The 16102-nt window shown below is 49.7% G+C and overlaps 1 protein-coding gene across 6 annotated transcripts in view; it reads left to right on the top strand.

The window, feature by feature from the left end:
- Positions 1 to 3140: 3140 nt before the first annotated feature.
- Positions 3141 to 16102, top strand: part of MAVS (mitochondrial antiviral signaling protein) — a 39532-nt gene continuing 26570 nt past the window's right edge. For 3 of the 6 annotated variants that reach the window (XR_006290271.1, XR_006290270.1, XM_043544896.1), the window contains exons 1-4: positions 3141 to 3354; positions 10624 to 10753; positions 12858 to 13032; positions 15278 to 15564. Coding sequence is in view for 4 of the 6 variants with exons in the window: in XM_043544896.1 (XP_043400831.1) it covers positions 10637 to 10753; positions 12858 to 13032; positions 15278 to 15564 (579 nt within the window). In the remaining 2 variants the exon portion in view is untranslated. Of the gene's footprint in view, positions 3355 to 10623; positions 10754 to 12857; positions 13033 to 15277; positions 15565 to 16102 lie in introns of those variants that run through there. The other 3 variants (XM_037898331.2, XM_037898328.2, XM_043544897.1) reach the window with 2 other exon arrangements.

Here is a 16102-nt window from a genome sequence, read left to right as displayed (position 1 = left end):
ACTACCATTAAGTGGATATATAAATGGTTAAACAACCGCAAACAAAGAGTAACTATTAATGGAATGGTGTCAGATTGGACGGAGGTCTCAAGTGGGGTTCCACAGGGATCTGTTCTGAGTCTGGTGTTATTTAACATCTTTATTAATGACCTGGATGTAGGAATAGAGAGCACACCGATCAAATTTGCAGATGACAGAAAGCTGGTGGGGGAGGGGAGAAGTTTGCCAACACTTTGGAGGCTAAAGCTAAAATTCAGAAGGATCTTGATAAATTGAAGAACTGGGCTATAGTCAACAAAATGAAATACAACAAAAACAAATGTAACGTGCTACACTTAGGGAAGAAAAACCAAATGCACAAATATAGAATGGGGGAAAACTGGCTTGGCAGCACCACTGCTGAGAAGGATCTGGGAGTTGTGGTGGATCACAACCTCAACTTGAGTCACCAATGCAATGCTGTTGCAAATTAAAAAAAAAAAGCAAATGCAATGTTAGGTTGCATTAACAGAGGCATAACATGCAAGTCACAGGAAGGGACAGTACCACTCTACTCAGTGCCAGTTAGGCCTCAGCTGGAGTACTGTGGTCACAAAGGATATAGATTAACTGGAAAGGATCCAGAGGTGAGTGACAAAGATGATTAAAGGGATGAAATGCAAGCCATATGAGCAAAAGCTGAAGGAACCGGGTATGTTTAATTTGGAAAAGAAATTAATGGTGATAACGGTCTTCAAATACTTGAAAGGCTGCCATAAAGAAGATGGAGAAAAGTTGTTCTCTCTTGCCACAGAAGGCAGGATAAGGGGTTCAAGCTACAGCATAGCAGGATTTAGATTAAATCTCTTGAAAAACTTCATAACTGTAAGAACAGTAGGACCATGGAACAGACTGCCTAGGGAGGTCATGGAAGCTTCTTCATTAGAGGTTTCCAAAAGGAGGCCAGATAGCCATCTGTCTTGCATGGTTTAGAGTAGACACAACAAATCCTGCATCTTGGCAGGGGGTTAGAGTAGATTACCCTTGTGGTCCATTCTACCCCTATGATTCTAAGCATTCTTCTGCCCACACTCTGGGCTTAGCTTTCACCCTTCCTGGGCTTCTTTAGGTTGCTCCTTGCTTTTCCCAAGCAATCACTCCCAGGCCTTCCTACCTGGAGTCTGTATACATGCATGTCTGCCTCCCAGTGCTGGACTTCGCTCCTCTTTTTAAGTCCCACACCCAGCACAGGTGCAGCTGAACTGGGCTGACCGGCCCAGGGCCTCTTGGCCCTTAAAGGGACAGGCTGCTCTGCTGCACTTCCCCTGTGGGCAGATTATTCCATAGCTGTCCCCTACCAGACCCTGATAAACCTGCTTTTTCGCCTGTGCAAATGAAGTTCCTGTAGATGGTTTTCCCAGGCAGGGCCAAAAGCTCCCATAGCCCACCCTCGAGTGGATGCTGGCTGACTGTCAACACCGAAAGCACCAAACTCCACTTCGTTTCAGCCTGGGCATTTCTTCTGCTCTGTCATTCATTTAACATGACCCAGCATTCTGCAGCTACGTCCCCATTCTGTGCTTATGGAGCAGGTTGGATTGGACCTTTCTGTTCTCTAATGGATCCATCAGGAATGCACCATTCACTTCCTTGAAGAAACTGACTGATGTTGGAGATTGTCACATCAGGGATGTGCTATTTTCTGTACAGCTGGTATTAAGGTAGAAACCACCATATTTTCATGTTTACAATCCTATTCTTACAAAAATACCAGCATTAAAGGCCTGTTCATCTGTGGCTCTCAAGGTGTCTTGCACATTGAACTAGCTAAGCCACACAAGCCCTTGTGAGGAAGGTAAGGAATATATTGAGATCACTTCACTTGCATCTGAAATGCAGCCACTTCTGGGGTGGAACACAGCAGCTACCAAACACTGCATGGCACCACTACACAACAGCTTAGGGCAAGAAATAAAGGAAAAAAATTCTATCCAACTGAAACAATGGGCCTTAAAGGGACAGAATGTAATTTACTGCCATGAAATATTCACAGGATGCCCAGACTAGCCCCCCAGTTCTTGCAAACATTAACATGGGATAGTCATTGCTCACAGGTGGTCAGCAGTGACACTGTTTGTCCCCTTGGGGCCCCCTGCAAAGCTCAATTCCAGGGTCCCTGTCAGTCATCTTGCACATACAGTGTATGCAAGGTCACACTGTGCGGAGGACACAGAGACTTATATGTGCTTAAATCTGATGCACTGAGAGTGAAATCAGAGTGTGTAAAATTAAGCACGTGCATGAGTCTTTGCAGGAATTGGGGCACAAGCCTGTAACTCTGGCCAGTGCTCGTACTGTAGATGAAGTCAGGGCTGCAGACACAAAGTGGTTTGAGTGCATACAACCTCTCAAATACGTTAAAATGTTTTTAAATTCATGCACAAGCAAAAGCACACACACAAAGAACCAACCAATCTTCCCCAATGTTAGAAACCAAGGAAATGCAAAAACACAATGGCACTTTTTAAGCAAGACACCTAAACATCCTTAACTCTGCCCACCATAAAGACATCCTTCTTTGCTGAAGGTAGATTTCCAGGACTGGGGGAAGGGGCAGAGAATGACCCCTGTTCTCTTGCACCCCGCCCTACTGTGTTAAAGTCAAATGACTGAAGTTATTAACACCATGCTTGTCCTGAGCACTAAGCCAGAGGGAGGGGAATTCAGTAAAGGCGGTTTCATCTGTCACCTATTTCTCTTTTTTCACCACACAGCAGCAAAAAAGTTAGCTGCTGGAACCAGCCAGCGCCCCTCTTTTTCAGGGGTCGGAAGTGACCAAGCTTTGTCCACTTTCCTTCCACTCTTGTAGCCGAAGCCTTCCCCTTCGTCCCAGATCGAACCCACCCCTCTGGAAGCAGATCTGACCTTTTCTGTGAGGACTCTGGGGAGGCAAAAAATAAAATAAAATAAAATAAAATAAAAAAAATAAAAATAAAAATTCAGGCTTCTAGCGGCCCCCCATTTGCAGCCTCCCCTGGGAGCTGGACGCAGCAACCATCACTGCGTAATTCGCCATCGCGGCGGCCGGGAAACCCCTGCGCTGCAGGCGCCGACTCCTCCCGCAGACTCGGCTCCGCTCACCCCCGCCCTTTGCCCGGCCCCGCGGCTCCGGCCACGCCGAGCGCTTGATGGACGTCCGGAGCGAGACAGAGCGGCCAATGGGCGGCGGAAGCCCGGGGCGCGGAGGGGGGCGGGCTTAGAACGCTCCCCGGGAGGGAAGCGAGGGCGCGCGCGAGAGTGGTTGTTGCGCGCGCGCGCGCGGGCGTGTCTCGCTTTCCCGGGGGGGCCCTTCCGCTGCTGGTGTCACGCGCGCAGGTAAGGAGCGGCGGCCCCCGGGCCCTCTCCCGGCTCGTGACGCCGGGTGTCCTTGCACGAGGCCGGATTTTGCGGCGGGGGCCGGCTGAGGTTTGCCGACGCCTTCTCGCCGCCCGGAGCAGCCCCAGCGAGAGGCAGGAGCAGGGAAAGGCGTTGGCGGGCCCCCTTTGTTTAGCAAAAGGCTTGGCCGCGCCGCTGAGCGGAAGGGAGTCTGAAGGAAGCTAGGGCAAGTTGGGTGCGAGTCAGCGGAGCAGCGCGTTCGTTGGATCAAGCAGAGCAATGAACAAGACGGCTCCAGGCCGAGGGGGGCTGCGGGAAGGGCGGCAGCACGTCCCTCGGCCTCGAGCACCCCCCTTTTGGATGCAAAAATCTGTGGGAATGTATCTCCTTCTTCAGGCAGAAAGCCCACTCCCCTTTTGTGCAGGAGTTTGTTGTGGCATTACAGCCTCAAACTGTGATCTCGCATCACATTAGGCTTGGCCATCCTGGACAGGAGCGCCCTAGGGAAACCTCAAGATGGTGTTGGGGAATTAAGTAAGGTGCACTCCGCACCCCTGGCACTGAACTCAGTTCAACTCAGGAAGTGAGGAAAGGACTGGTCTCCTCGATTCTGGAACTGTTGGGGACCAGTTCACCTCTACAGCTTTTGTGGCATGCAGGGAGTCACTGGTGCCTTGCTCCCCACATGTTACCACACATCCCAGAATGTCCCCTGAGCCAATCCTGTACCTCATAGAGAGGCTCCCAGGACAGGTGTTATTTATGGGAGGGGTTAACTTCTTCACAACCCCTTTGCATTGGCAAAGGAGGTGTAAAAGGGCCAAATGAATTGTGCTGTCAGTAGTGAACCAGTCCCCTAGCATCATGTGCTCAGAGTGCCATGTTTTTAAAGAGATCCATGGCTGTGATCCTGACCTCTTGTGGACAAGAGATCCCATAAAAGATGGGGTGGAAACCGCCCAAAGCCACAGACAAATTCCGCAAAAAGAACAGGAGGACTTGTGGCACCTTAGAGACTAACAAATTTATTTGAGCGTAAGCTTTCGTGAGCTATACAGCTGACTTCATCGGATGCATGTAGTGGAAAATACAGTGGGGAGATTTTATATACACAGAGAACATGAAACAATGGGTGTTACCATACAGACTGTAACAAGAGTGATTTGGTAAGCTGTTACCAGCAGGTTTCAGAGTAACAGCCGTGTTAGTCTGTATTCGCAAAAAGAAAAGGAGTACTTGTGGCACCTTAGAGACTAACCAATTTATTTGAGCATAAACTTTCGTGAGCTACAGCTCACTTCATCGGATGCATCGGATGCTTAGTCTCTAAGGTGCCACAAGTACTCCTTTTCTTGTTACCAGTAGGAGAGCGGGGCTGGGGGGGGGACCTTTTGTAGTGATAATCAAGGTGGGCCATTTGCAGCAGTTGACAAGAACGTGGGGGGGGGAATAAACAAGGGGAAATGGTTTTACTTTGTGTAATGACACATGCACTCCCAGTCTTTATTCAAGCCTAAGTTAATTGTATCCAGTTTGCAAATTAATTCCAATTCAGCAGTCACCTGTTGGAGTCTGTTTTTGAAGTTTTTTTGTTGAAGAATTGCCACTTATAGGTCTGTAATCGAGTTACCAGAGAGATTGAAGTGTTCTCCGACTGGTTTTTGAATGTTATAATTCTTGACGTCTGATTTGTGTCCATTTATTCTTTTACATAGAGACTGTCCGGTTTGGCCAATGTACATGGCAAAGGGGCATTGCTGGCACATGATGGCATATATCACATTGGTAGATGTGCAGGTGAATGAGCCTCTGATAGAGCTCATGCAGACTCATATTTTACTCATAGAAGGACCGTCAAGGAAAATGGAGGAGACATGAAAGACAATGTATGAGGTCCAGTCAGCAGTCCGTGTGCTCTGGGGTGGCTGGCATGGTTTAATAGTCCCTCTGTCTCCATCAGCCCCTGCCAGCAATAGCTTGGGCCACTCAGTGATCTCTCCATCCTCACCCCTTTCAGGGTAACAAAAAAGTCCAAACAAAACCTAAATCTAACCAACTTATACCAGGCTTTCCGCATCAATCTGGGCTCAGTAGTCCTTGCTCCTTTACTCTCAAAGCTTACAGAGAGGTCTCCTGTTGGCATAATAAAATCACCCCCACGAGCAGCAGAAGCTCTGTCTCCGTCAACATAGTGCTGGGTACACTAGATCTTATGTCAGTGTAACATCTCTGAGCGGGGTGGAATATTCACATCCTTGGGTTCTGCCAACAGAAGCAGTAGTGTAGACCTATCCTAAGAAGCAGCATTAGGGCAATGTAATCATGCTGCATGCTCCTTGTCTGTTTCCTGAATGGTAGGACTGAGGCTATGGCTACACTAGAGAGTTTACAGCTGTAAACTCTAGTGTAGCTGCTCTAATTACTTAATTACTCCAGCCCCCCTGTTAGAGGGCTTTCCCTCCACCCTCCCACTTCCCTAGTTCTTCTCACGCAAGCAGCAAAAGACCAGAATCCAAAGTGCAGACAATGGAATGTTTATTGGGGTTAATTTCCAGCAAGCATGATTCCAATTTTCCCACCCACTTCCTGTTTGACCCCAGTTTATATAGTAATATTCAGCTATACATTAACCAATCATTTTACTGAAATTTAACTAACCAATCCTAACATACTGTAACATAATTCTCTAACCAATTATATCCCACTACCCTAATTAACTTACACTTAGGTAAATTAATTATACACCAGACAGAAAAATTAGAGAAACAGACAGATTAACAATAGAAAAGTGTGGGCCATAAAGATAAAACAATACAGAAATGAGGGTTTCACAACCATTGATAGGTGATTTCTTGCCAGACAGGATGCTATCAAACTACGTTTTCTCTAACCATCTTAAGATCTGTTTCTTTATCTGGTGGTAATGGGCACTATCAGGACAGGATCGTCTTTCTAACAGCCACATGCCACCTTATTTCAATGTGACTGGTTTGGAATGTGAGGATATGACTGTAGGCTTCCCAGCTTATGGCTGCCCCTGCTACTTAGCCAAAGGCCTTAGCCTAAGAACAAGGCATCAGACTATCCTAGTGAGAGAAGGCCCATATACAGGCAGACTGTGATTTTGAGTCTTTGTTTTATACCTCTATAACCAGCTAAATGATAAAAATACACCTAAATTCTTAAAACACAGGCCTTTACAGGCAGACCGCTCCTTTCCCCCCCGCATGCGAGTGGTGGTAGCTGTGTTGGTGGGAGAAGCTCTGCCATGGACATAGCACTGTCCACACCTGCACTTATGTCATCATAAATTATGAGGGTAGCTAATTCACACCCTTGATGGACATAATTTATGTCAACTTAAACTGTAGTGTGTACACAGCCACAGTGGGATTTGAGAAAAGCAAGTAGCTTTGGCTCATCAGTAGTCATGATCAAAGGGGTTGCTTAGTAACAGGAAATGGAGTTTCAGCTTTCTGCAGTATTTCAGCCAAGAGCTTACCCCTATCAGTTTCACCCTGCTCAAAGCGCTGTAGTTTCTGTGAAGAAGATGTCAGATGCTAAACATTTGTCACATGCCCTTTTTAAATCAGAGCAAACCTCAAATGACGTCCGTCCCCCCCCCCAATTGCTATAGAAAAATCAAGCGGTGCACATGCTACAATAAACATTTAAAAATTATACTCTAGCCCAGCAGACAGAATTTTTGTAACCCATTTTTACCCCTGATAAATACAAAACCTGGTGCAACCTTCATTGTGGTAGCACTGCCACCCAGCCATAATACTGCTGTGCCACATTAGGGCCAGAGGTAGAATTCCTATTGCAAACTGGGGTCGTGTGGTCTAGGGTTTCTCAGATACAGCCCGCCGCCCTCTCAGTACAGTGCTGATTTTAATAATCAAAGTGTTCTAAAATGCATGTGTATAGCGGTAGTGCCATGAAAACTGGTATTTCACAGCAGGGGCTGGAGTAGGCTTTGAGGGACAGTGGGAGAACACCCACTGAGATGAATGGGCCAGTCCACACCTCTCAGAGCTTCCGTGTCATGTGTTCTCATTCATGGGGCTGCGGAGCACCATTTAAAATGGGGGCCTTTGATTGGCCCCTCTGCCTGATCCTCTTCTCTTCTCATCTCAGGTGCCCCTCTCATCACTCCCCCTGGCCCATGAGCCCCTTCACCCACCCCCTCCAAATCTGAGTGACTGGTGTTGCAACGTGGCTCATGGAACCTCAGCACCACTAAGGTTTGGTGCGGCCCAGAAGTGGTTGGGATGTGGCCCAGGCGGCCCTTCTGGCTCCGTGGCCTGTAGATTCATCTGAGAATATCCCATGGAGCCGAACGGTCCACCTTGCACCTCTGTAATCCACTTGCCTCCACTGCAGAGGGGTGTGCCGCGCCCCTTCCCTTGAGGCTAGCCCCCGAAGTCTGTGACTCCTCCACTTGCCCTTGCTGCCTCCAGCTGGTAGATGTGCTCCTCCCAGCCCAACCGTTACCACCTTCCTATCTCCCTGCGGCCTCTCCAGCCCTACTCGGGGTACCGAGAAGGACAGAGCTGATAGATGAGTGGCAGTGACATGTTCCCAGGAAGTCTGGTGCCAACCCCCTCCCTCAGCATGGGTGTCCCTTGTCATATCCCCCTTACTACCACCACTTCCACAAAAAACAAAGGGAATTCACTATCCTTGTCTAGCAGTGCCTTGTACTCTTCCCGAATGCCAAGTGCATCGCTACTAACTAATAAAGATTTGTATTCCCTTGGACTGACCAATCGGATTTTTGCTGCTGAACTGCCAGATGCTGCTCGTGGGTTCTGAAGAATAGCTCTCTGTCAGTTTCTCTTGCAGCAACAGAAGTTGCTCCAATAAAAGGTATTACCACACCCACCTTGTCTCTCCAGTATCAGACAAAATGGCACAAGATTTCTCCCGGAACACAGAAGTGTTCTCATGATAGACTGAAATGAAAGGAAATGAACAACGCTGCATTCACAAGCATGAAGCCCAATGTCTTCAGAAAGTGATACCCTGATACAGTGTGTTGCCTTGACTAGTGAAGGTCATGTACTGCTTTTCAAGGTCTTCAACACCAGATCAGTGTGTTGTGGGCATTCCTGGCACCTCTACAACAAACAGGCAGGAAAAACCCTTAAAAAAACGAGAATAACCCACAAACCAATTAATATTCTTCCAGGTCTACACCATAAGGAAACTAAAAAGAGCACCAACTGTCCTGATTCCCGCCCGCCCCCCCCCCCCCTTTGCAGGTCACTTTTAATCAATCGCTACATGTGCCCAATGCCTCAGTTTTATATCTGCTCTGACCACCGGATCAGTGTCTAAGTACTGGAGAGGTAGCTAGTGCTCTTATGGGGATAATAAATCCCCAACTGAGCACTAGGGCTGGAGCAGACCTATCGCAAACATATGTTTGCTGCTGACAGTTCTAAAGGAAGCTAGGGCAAGGAACTGGCTGAAGCCAGTTCAGAGCAGAAGATGCTGACGTGACAAATCCGGTTTGTGACAGCAGTTGCAGGGAGAGTGGGCCAAATTCCGCTTTTGGTGACATTGGTGTAAATCAACCCCGTGGATGGTAGTGGAATTACCTTGTATTTACACTTTTACCTGAGAGCAGACATCGGCCCAGTATTTTTGCCAGCCAATGGGAGCTGTGGGAAGCGGTGGCCAGCACGTCCCTGCGGCCCGCCGCTTCCCACAGCTCCCATTGGCCAGGAACGGCGAACCGCGGCCACTGGGAGCTGGGGGGGGCGTGCCTGCAGATGGTCAACGTCCGCAAAATGTCTCACGGCCCGCAATCAAATTACCCTGATGGGCTGCATGCGGCCCATGGGTTGCCCACCACTGGTTTAATGGCCATTCATTCAAATTTGGAACACTGGGAGTAGAGAGGCAGCAAGGAAACTGACCTTCTTTCCATTGCTTGGAACAGACAGACCCTGTTTTAGCCAATACAGGTGAGCCCAGCAGATTGCAAGGATCTGTCCAGTTATTTCTGTGGCCTTCATCACCATGGTACCTGAGCACCTCACGAACGTTAATGGATTAATGAACAGCACGTCAGGAAAGGAAGGTATTATGCCTGCTTTACAGATAAGGGACAAGGTAGACTAAGTGACTTGCCTATGCTCAGCTGGGATTGGAACCCAAGTCCCTCCCAATCCGGCGTGCTATCCACTAACTCATTCATCCGCTTTATCTGTATCAGTTTTCTCTGTCATAAACTCCGTCCAGTTTCATCTCTTGGTTTCACTGAGGAACATGCTTTGATTCTCTTTCTCAAGAAACTGCAAGTGTTTGCTGTGTAGAATACCACATCACTTCACAGCCCAAGCGATAACTCTTTTATTTATACTGTTTAGGAGGTTCTAGTAATATACAGTCTGAGGGCCAACATTCCTACTATAGCAAGAGTTGCATAGAAAACCTAGTGCTGCAATGCGTAATATATCAACATACTGAACTGACTGAAATCCCTTACTTAAAATCGAATAATTTGTAAACTCTCAAGGCAGCCACAATATTAAGTCTGAAACAAATCTAATCCTAATTGTAAAAATAATGGCTTTATATGCCATTTTCCTGTTCTTAAAAATGTCTCTCTTGCTGTGTGAAAGCCCAATATGAACAATTGATCATACAGTGAAATTGACTAGATGCGAAGTGCTGTTAGATCAGGGATTGGCAACCTTTGGCACATGGCCCGTCAGAGAAAGACCGTGGCTGGCCAGGTCAGTTTGTTTGCCTGCAGCGTCTGCTGGTTCGGCCGATCGCAGCTCCCACCAGCCGTGTTTTGCCGCTCCAGGCCAATGGGGGCTGCGAGAAGCAGTGCGAGCCGAGGGATGTGCTGGCCACATTTCCCGCAGCCCCCATTGGCCTGGGACGGCAAACCACAGCCATTGGGGGCTGTGATGGGCCGAACTTGTGAACGCCACATGTAAACAAACTGGCCTGGCCCTCCAGTGGCTTTCTCTGTTGGGCTGCGTGCCAAAGGTTGCCGATCCCTGTGTTAGATACACAGTTTTAATAGAAAAAGTTTTCATTTTTCATAGAATTTTTTTCAATAAAAATGTTCTGAGTAGCTCCAATTATTATTATTATGAGACTGTAAGCTCTTTTTGGTAGGGACCATCTGTTTTTTCTATGTTTGTACAGTGCCTTGCACAGTGGGCCAACCTGCAATATAAAAGTTAACTAATAACAACTGCTGTGTGTTGGTTTTTTTTGCTAAATTGATCTTCTCGCTCCTAGGTGAGAAGCAAAGATGGGGTTTGCTGAGGACAAGGTTTATGAGTACATTAGGGAAAACATGCACGACTTCCATCGCATCCGGGTGCGCCAGCTGATTCACCATCTGCCATGTCTCTCTGATGCAGACAGGGTAATTCTTTATTTATTCTTTACCTCTGTTTTCTTCTTTGAACCTGCCATGCTAGTTCAGGCACACGTGTGGGAACGGGGTTGGGGTGACAGTAGATATCATCCCTCCACAACTCTAACCTCCTGTCTCGCGGAACCAGCAACTTCGCCCCAAACTGGAAAATGCTCAACGTGCTAGATCAATGCTTAAAACACCAATGTACAAATCGCTGGGAAGAACAAATAGAAAACAACAAGCTAGACTGCTCTAGATTCCTGGACAGAACTATCATGCTAGTGTGGTGGCCGACCGGCTGGGGATCTAACCTGTGACCTCCAAAGCTAGAAGCTTGAACTGCCACAGCTTGAGCTAAAGCATCAAGTCTCCCAAGTAACTAGGCTCACATCCTCTATGGTGCAGGCACAGAGAGGGGGACACATAATGCATGCTGACCAGTGGGTTACGCTGCCAGATCCCTCATCACAGGGCGATGTGCAAAACTAAGGCAGTCTCTTGCCAGATACAGAATTGGATGGTGGCTGCAAACTAGAGGTGGATACTGGGAGGCATGAAGCCCAGTCCAAAGCCAGAAGGAGTAGCCATGCAGCCAGTGGGACACAGTGATGCCAGAATTGTAACTAGGAGGGAGCACAAGTCAGAGAGATCCTTACAGTCTCAGATATATATATATATTTAAATATTGAAAAGTGATGAGGGAAAACTAACCAACCGGTGGAGGGGGTGGGGATGGGAGACACAGAGCTGGCGTCATGTTACCCAGCAATCTGTCCCTGGAGCAGCCATGGACACTCATGTCATACCCAGTCCCAACCCCAGCGTGAAATGCCCCCGTCCTGGGCAGGACACCTGAGAAGTCTGTCTTGTTTTTAAGGAGTCTGTGTCTCTCTCTCTCTCTGTGGATTGTGCTGCCAGTAAAGGAGAATTCTTGGTTTGAGCTCTGTGTATGGTAAGAAAGAGGGAGAAAACCACCACGTGTGGGAGTGTTTTGTGGCAGCTGTATCTATAGCTGCTGCTGCTCACGAAGTCTCTACCTAGTTAGAGCAGGGAGCTGCTTTCTGCAGCCTGGGCTCTCTGTCTGCATCTCAGGGACAGGCTCTTCCTGCAGCACGGTTGCAGGTAACCAACCAGTGTGCCCTGCCAGCTAAGAACAGCCTATGGAATTAGGAAACCTAGGAATTGCCAGATTGGATCCGGTGCCTCTGGTCCCGTGTCTTGTCTCTGACAGCGAGCAGCACCAGGTATTTCTGAGGAAGATGCAAGAACTCTGCAGTGGGCAGAGGTGGGGTAGTCTGTCCCCGCAGAAAGATGATCTCCTGATCCATAATAGTGATCAGCTTAAACCGTGAAGTATGAGGGTTAATATAGTTGTTAGGCCTGTGGCCACTGCAGCTCATGGAGACTATATGGTCTTGGCGTGCATGGCTGTATTCTGACTAGCAGGCGGGCTGCTGACCCTCAGTTACTGATCCCTCCCCCCCAAAAAACCTTGAAAGGTAAAGGGAGAGCCGTACAGCAGGATTTGAAAAATAGTGCCCCTTCCTGCCCCCCCTTCCTTACTCTGTTCCCTCCTCCCTCCGTAACCGAACCTCTGCTCCCGCTGCTCTCCAGCCTTGGCTTGCTCCTGGCTTTCGCCTGCTCCCCTGTCCAGAGCTCCCGCTGGCTGCAGTCCTCGCAATGGGGAGGTGGAATGTAGGGTACAACATGGAGGGTGCTCAAGGTTCTGTGAGCTGTAACTGCTTCCAGCCCTCCTGCTCTGTCGTCCCTCCTTCCTGAGCGCCCCACTCCTGACCTGCGGCACCCCTGCTTGTCCTGCCTCTACGCAGACCCGGTAACGTGTTACCATCCTGCCTTGCAATTCCCCTTGCTGCTCCAGCACGGGGCCACCTCCTAGTACACAACACAGAACTCTGCCAAACTGCGCCGTGGCTCCTGGAGCTTCCTCTCACCCTGAGCAACCCTGCCAGCTGACTCCTGGCTAAATGCCTCGACCTGAGCGGGACCCCAGGTGCTGAGTGGCCGAGAGCTTTGTCTGACTCCTTCTGAGACTGATGAAACGCCCCGTAGCCAGCCCCTTTCTTAGCGTTCTCTCCCTGCTGATTTTTAGGAAGAGATCGAAGCCCACGACGACAGGAAAGGGAACGAGCACGCCGTGTGGCAGCTCTTCTACTACCTGAAATGCAGGAATGGCTGGGTGAAGGAGCTCATTGAGGCGCTCAGGAAAAACAGGCACTATGATCTCGCAGACAGGGTTCAGTGCAAGTACGATGCTCACCAAGTCGGTAAGTTTCCTTGCAGCACCTGTCCCTTAATACATGCTGCGCTCTCTTAACTGCCTGGCCCTGGGACTCTCTCTAGCATCACCACAGTATCTCAACGCCTCGCAGCCTTGACTGTGAGGCAGGGCAGGGCTGTTATCCCACAGGTACAGGGGGGCCAAGTTATCAGAGAGGCGTAAAGCTGCCAATAGACACCTTGTGGGATTTGCGAAAGCACCAAAGCCGGTTTCAGCACCAAACTCCCATTGAAATCGAATAAACACCTCTGAGGATCTGGCGCTAAGTGACTTGCCCAAGTCACACTGGCAGTCCGTGGCCGAGCTGGGATTTGAACTCTGGTCTCCCAAGGCCCAGGCTAGTGCTGGGAATGGGCGACAGGGGAGGATCACTTGATGATTACCTGCTTTGTTCATTCCCTCTGAAGCACCTGGCAAAGGCCACTGTTGGAAGACAGGATACTGGGCTAGATGGACCTTTGGTCTGACCCAGTGTGGCCATTCTTATGTTCTAACCACTGGTCAATCCTTCCTCCCTTGAAACTGTACTGTTTCTTTCCCATTTCCTGGAAGTCTCTTTGGAGCTATCGCTGCTGTTATTAGGAGGGTGTAAGTTTTAAATATACAACTCCAATCAATTGTAGAGACCAGCGCCAGTACCAAAGTATGACTCCTCCATCCCTCCTGCCCGCAGGGTTAATAAATTAACCCCAGCCTTTCACCCGCTTACCCCTCTCCCGACCCACCTCCTTCTGGAAAGCTTGGTGATGCATCTGCTCTGGAAGTCAGCAGGTCCTGGCTATGCTAGCAGGTTCCAAACCGTGGAGGCGTCTCCTCAGAAACAGCACCTGCCCCTTCCCCTTGTTAAAACCTACAGGCTGCTGGAGCCAGCAGCCTGTTGATCTCCTCTGCAGTGGCACCGCCCAAGGAAAGAGGTGGAAGTTGGCACCCCAAATCACTGAGGTTGAATCCCACATGTAGAATTGCAGGGCACAAGGGTAAGGTGGCTACTGGACCTTCGTGCTGGGCAATAGCTGGAGTTTCTGAATGGCCTGAAGCTGCAGCCCCATGTTGTCTGCTTTGCAGTAATTCAGACTCGAGGTGACAGAGACCTGCAAAACTGTAGCAAGGTCTGGCCCCCCTTCAAGCGGGTTGTGATCTTTCCTTCCAACTGCCTGGGACCACTAGAGAGCCGATGAGACCCATCCCCAGCTTGCAGACTGGTGTCACAAACAGCCAGCAAAGTCACTCAGTGCAGGGAGCAGCAACAAACCTCACCAGGTCTTGTGACTGCCTCTGCCAACCTACGAGCGCTTGCTCATGGGCTAACTCTTAGCCTTGCAGGCCTTGTCCAAGCCTCCGTCTCTGCTAGGCACGGGGTAAATGGCACTGCCATGCACTAGTGGGTTGGGTAAGATGGGGAGAGAACCCTGAGCATCATCCACATAGAAAATATGGACTGTGGGCCCTTCACTCACTAGCTAGTCCATGTTGGATGAGTGGCGTGGTAGAATGGGACCTTGTGAAGGCAAAGGGGTCCAGCGCAGGATCCTGTCTGTCCTGGCATGCTTGGCTTTGGTGCTCAGCTAACAGTCCCTTCCAAGGACAAATGGGAGAAGTCTGGTGGCGGTAAGGTCACCTCCTGGAATCCTCCTGTGCGTGCCGCAGCCTGGCTTTGAGCTTCAGGGGACGCTGCAAGTTCCTCTCCTCATCTGCTCACCTGGAGCAGCACCTGGCTGATCAGCAAGTGGGGGACGCTGAGTTGGGAGAGTTGAGCAGGAGATCGATAGTTCTTGGTTTCTCTGTGGGTGATCTGTGCCTGGCAGGATGCCCTGCCCTGCGTATAGATTGTATTTGTACTCGTATATTTTTGTAATGAGCCGGGGCTTAGTGTGTCAGACACACACAAATGCTCCGTAGCCTAGGTCAGATGAGGTGGGTCTCAGCCCGGTTGCTAGGGGACGTGTCCATTTCAATGGAAGTGCTGTCACAGTGACAACAACTGTTCATTGACTGTCTCAGCTGAGAGCTGGGAGGTTGAACGAGCCATGGAGAGCAAGAACTCCTCACTCCCTCATAGAGGACGCAGCTCTGAGTGAAGGTACATTTGTTGGCGGTGCCTGGTTTCCCTCTGACTAGACAGAATGCTTCCCTTCTAGGGCCACACCAGTGCTAAAGTCAGCCCCTGCCGGTACTCCCCATCTCCCATATTACCCATCACTTCAAATATTCTGTGCTCTCTCTTCCTGCAGGTCCTCGGAACAAGGCATCACTTCCTGCTGTGAATAACTCTCTGCCCAGCTGCAAGTCGGTTTGCTCTCGGATGCCTCCACCGGCAGCTAATCCTGATCCTCAGCGCGCTGGCCCCACCTTTGAGAACAATCCCCACACGCCTTCATTGCCTAGGCAGCCAGCAAGTCTCCCAGGGCCTGACACACCCCTGCTTCTCCAGACGAATCCATCTGGAGTGGAAAGCTACCAAGACCTGGGGGAATACAATACTCCTGTGCAAGAAATGGAGCCAGTGGCAAAGCAAAAGGTTTGTTGGTCTCTGAGAGTGTCCTGTGACGTCATATCTCTTGGGTTTGGTTGACAAGAACCTGACTCTTAAAACTGGGCCGAGTTCCTGCCTGTGTCCCAGCCCCCTGTGCTGTTCTGACTGCTCAAAGGGGCTAGAAGTCAGCCAGATCTGGCTGCCCCGCAGGGCATGGGAGCACTCAGGTGGCACAGTGCCAGCATCCCTGGCTCCTGCACTGCTCCCATTCCATCCAAAGCAGATGCGCTCCGGCCACTCCAGCCTGGTGCACATGATCCAGAGATTCAGGGTGTTACAGCCAGCTGCCCGATACCAACCTTTGCCATGGGCTTGATAGATTGGGGGCCAGAAGGTGGTCTGGACCCTTCTCTGTCTCTCTAGCTGGTGCTGCCATTGCTCCTGCCACAGAGAAGTGGCTGCAGCATGTGCCGGGTACCCTGTCAGTCACGTTCTTTCTCCGGAGGTAGCTGTTCCATTCTACGTGCCCAGGCACACGGCGATTCCTTCTGGTTAAAAGGCGATCTCGGTGCTAGGGAAGTGC

Source organism: Chelonia mydas, chromosome 4 (genome assembly GCF_015237465.2).
Source record: "Chelonia mydas isolate rCheMyd1 chromosome 4, rCheMyd1.pri.v2, whole genome shotgun sequence".
Taxonomy (NCBI): Eukaryota; Metazoa; Chordata; order Testudines; family Cheloniidae; genus Chelonia; species Chelonia mydas.
The sequence above is the reverse complement of the archived record's forward strand: the minus strand, read 5'-3'. Positions and strand labels throughout refer to the sequence as shown.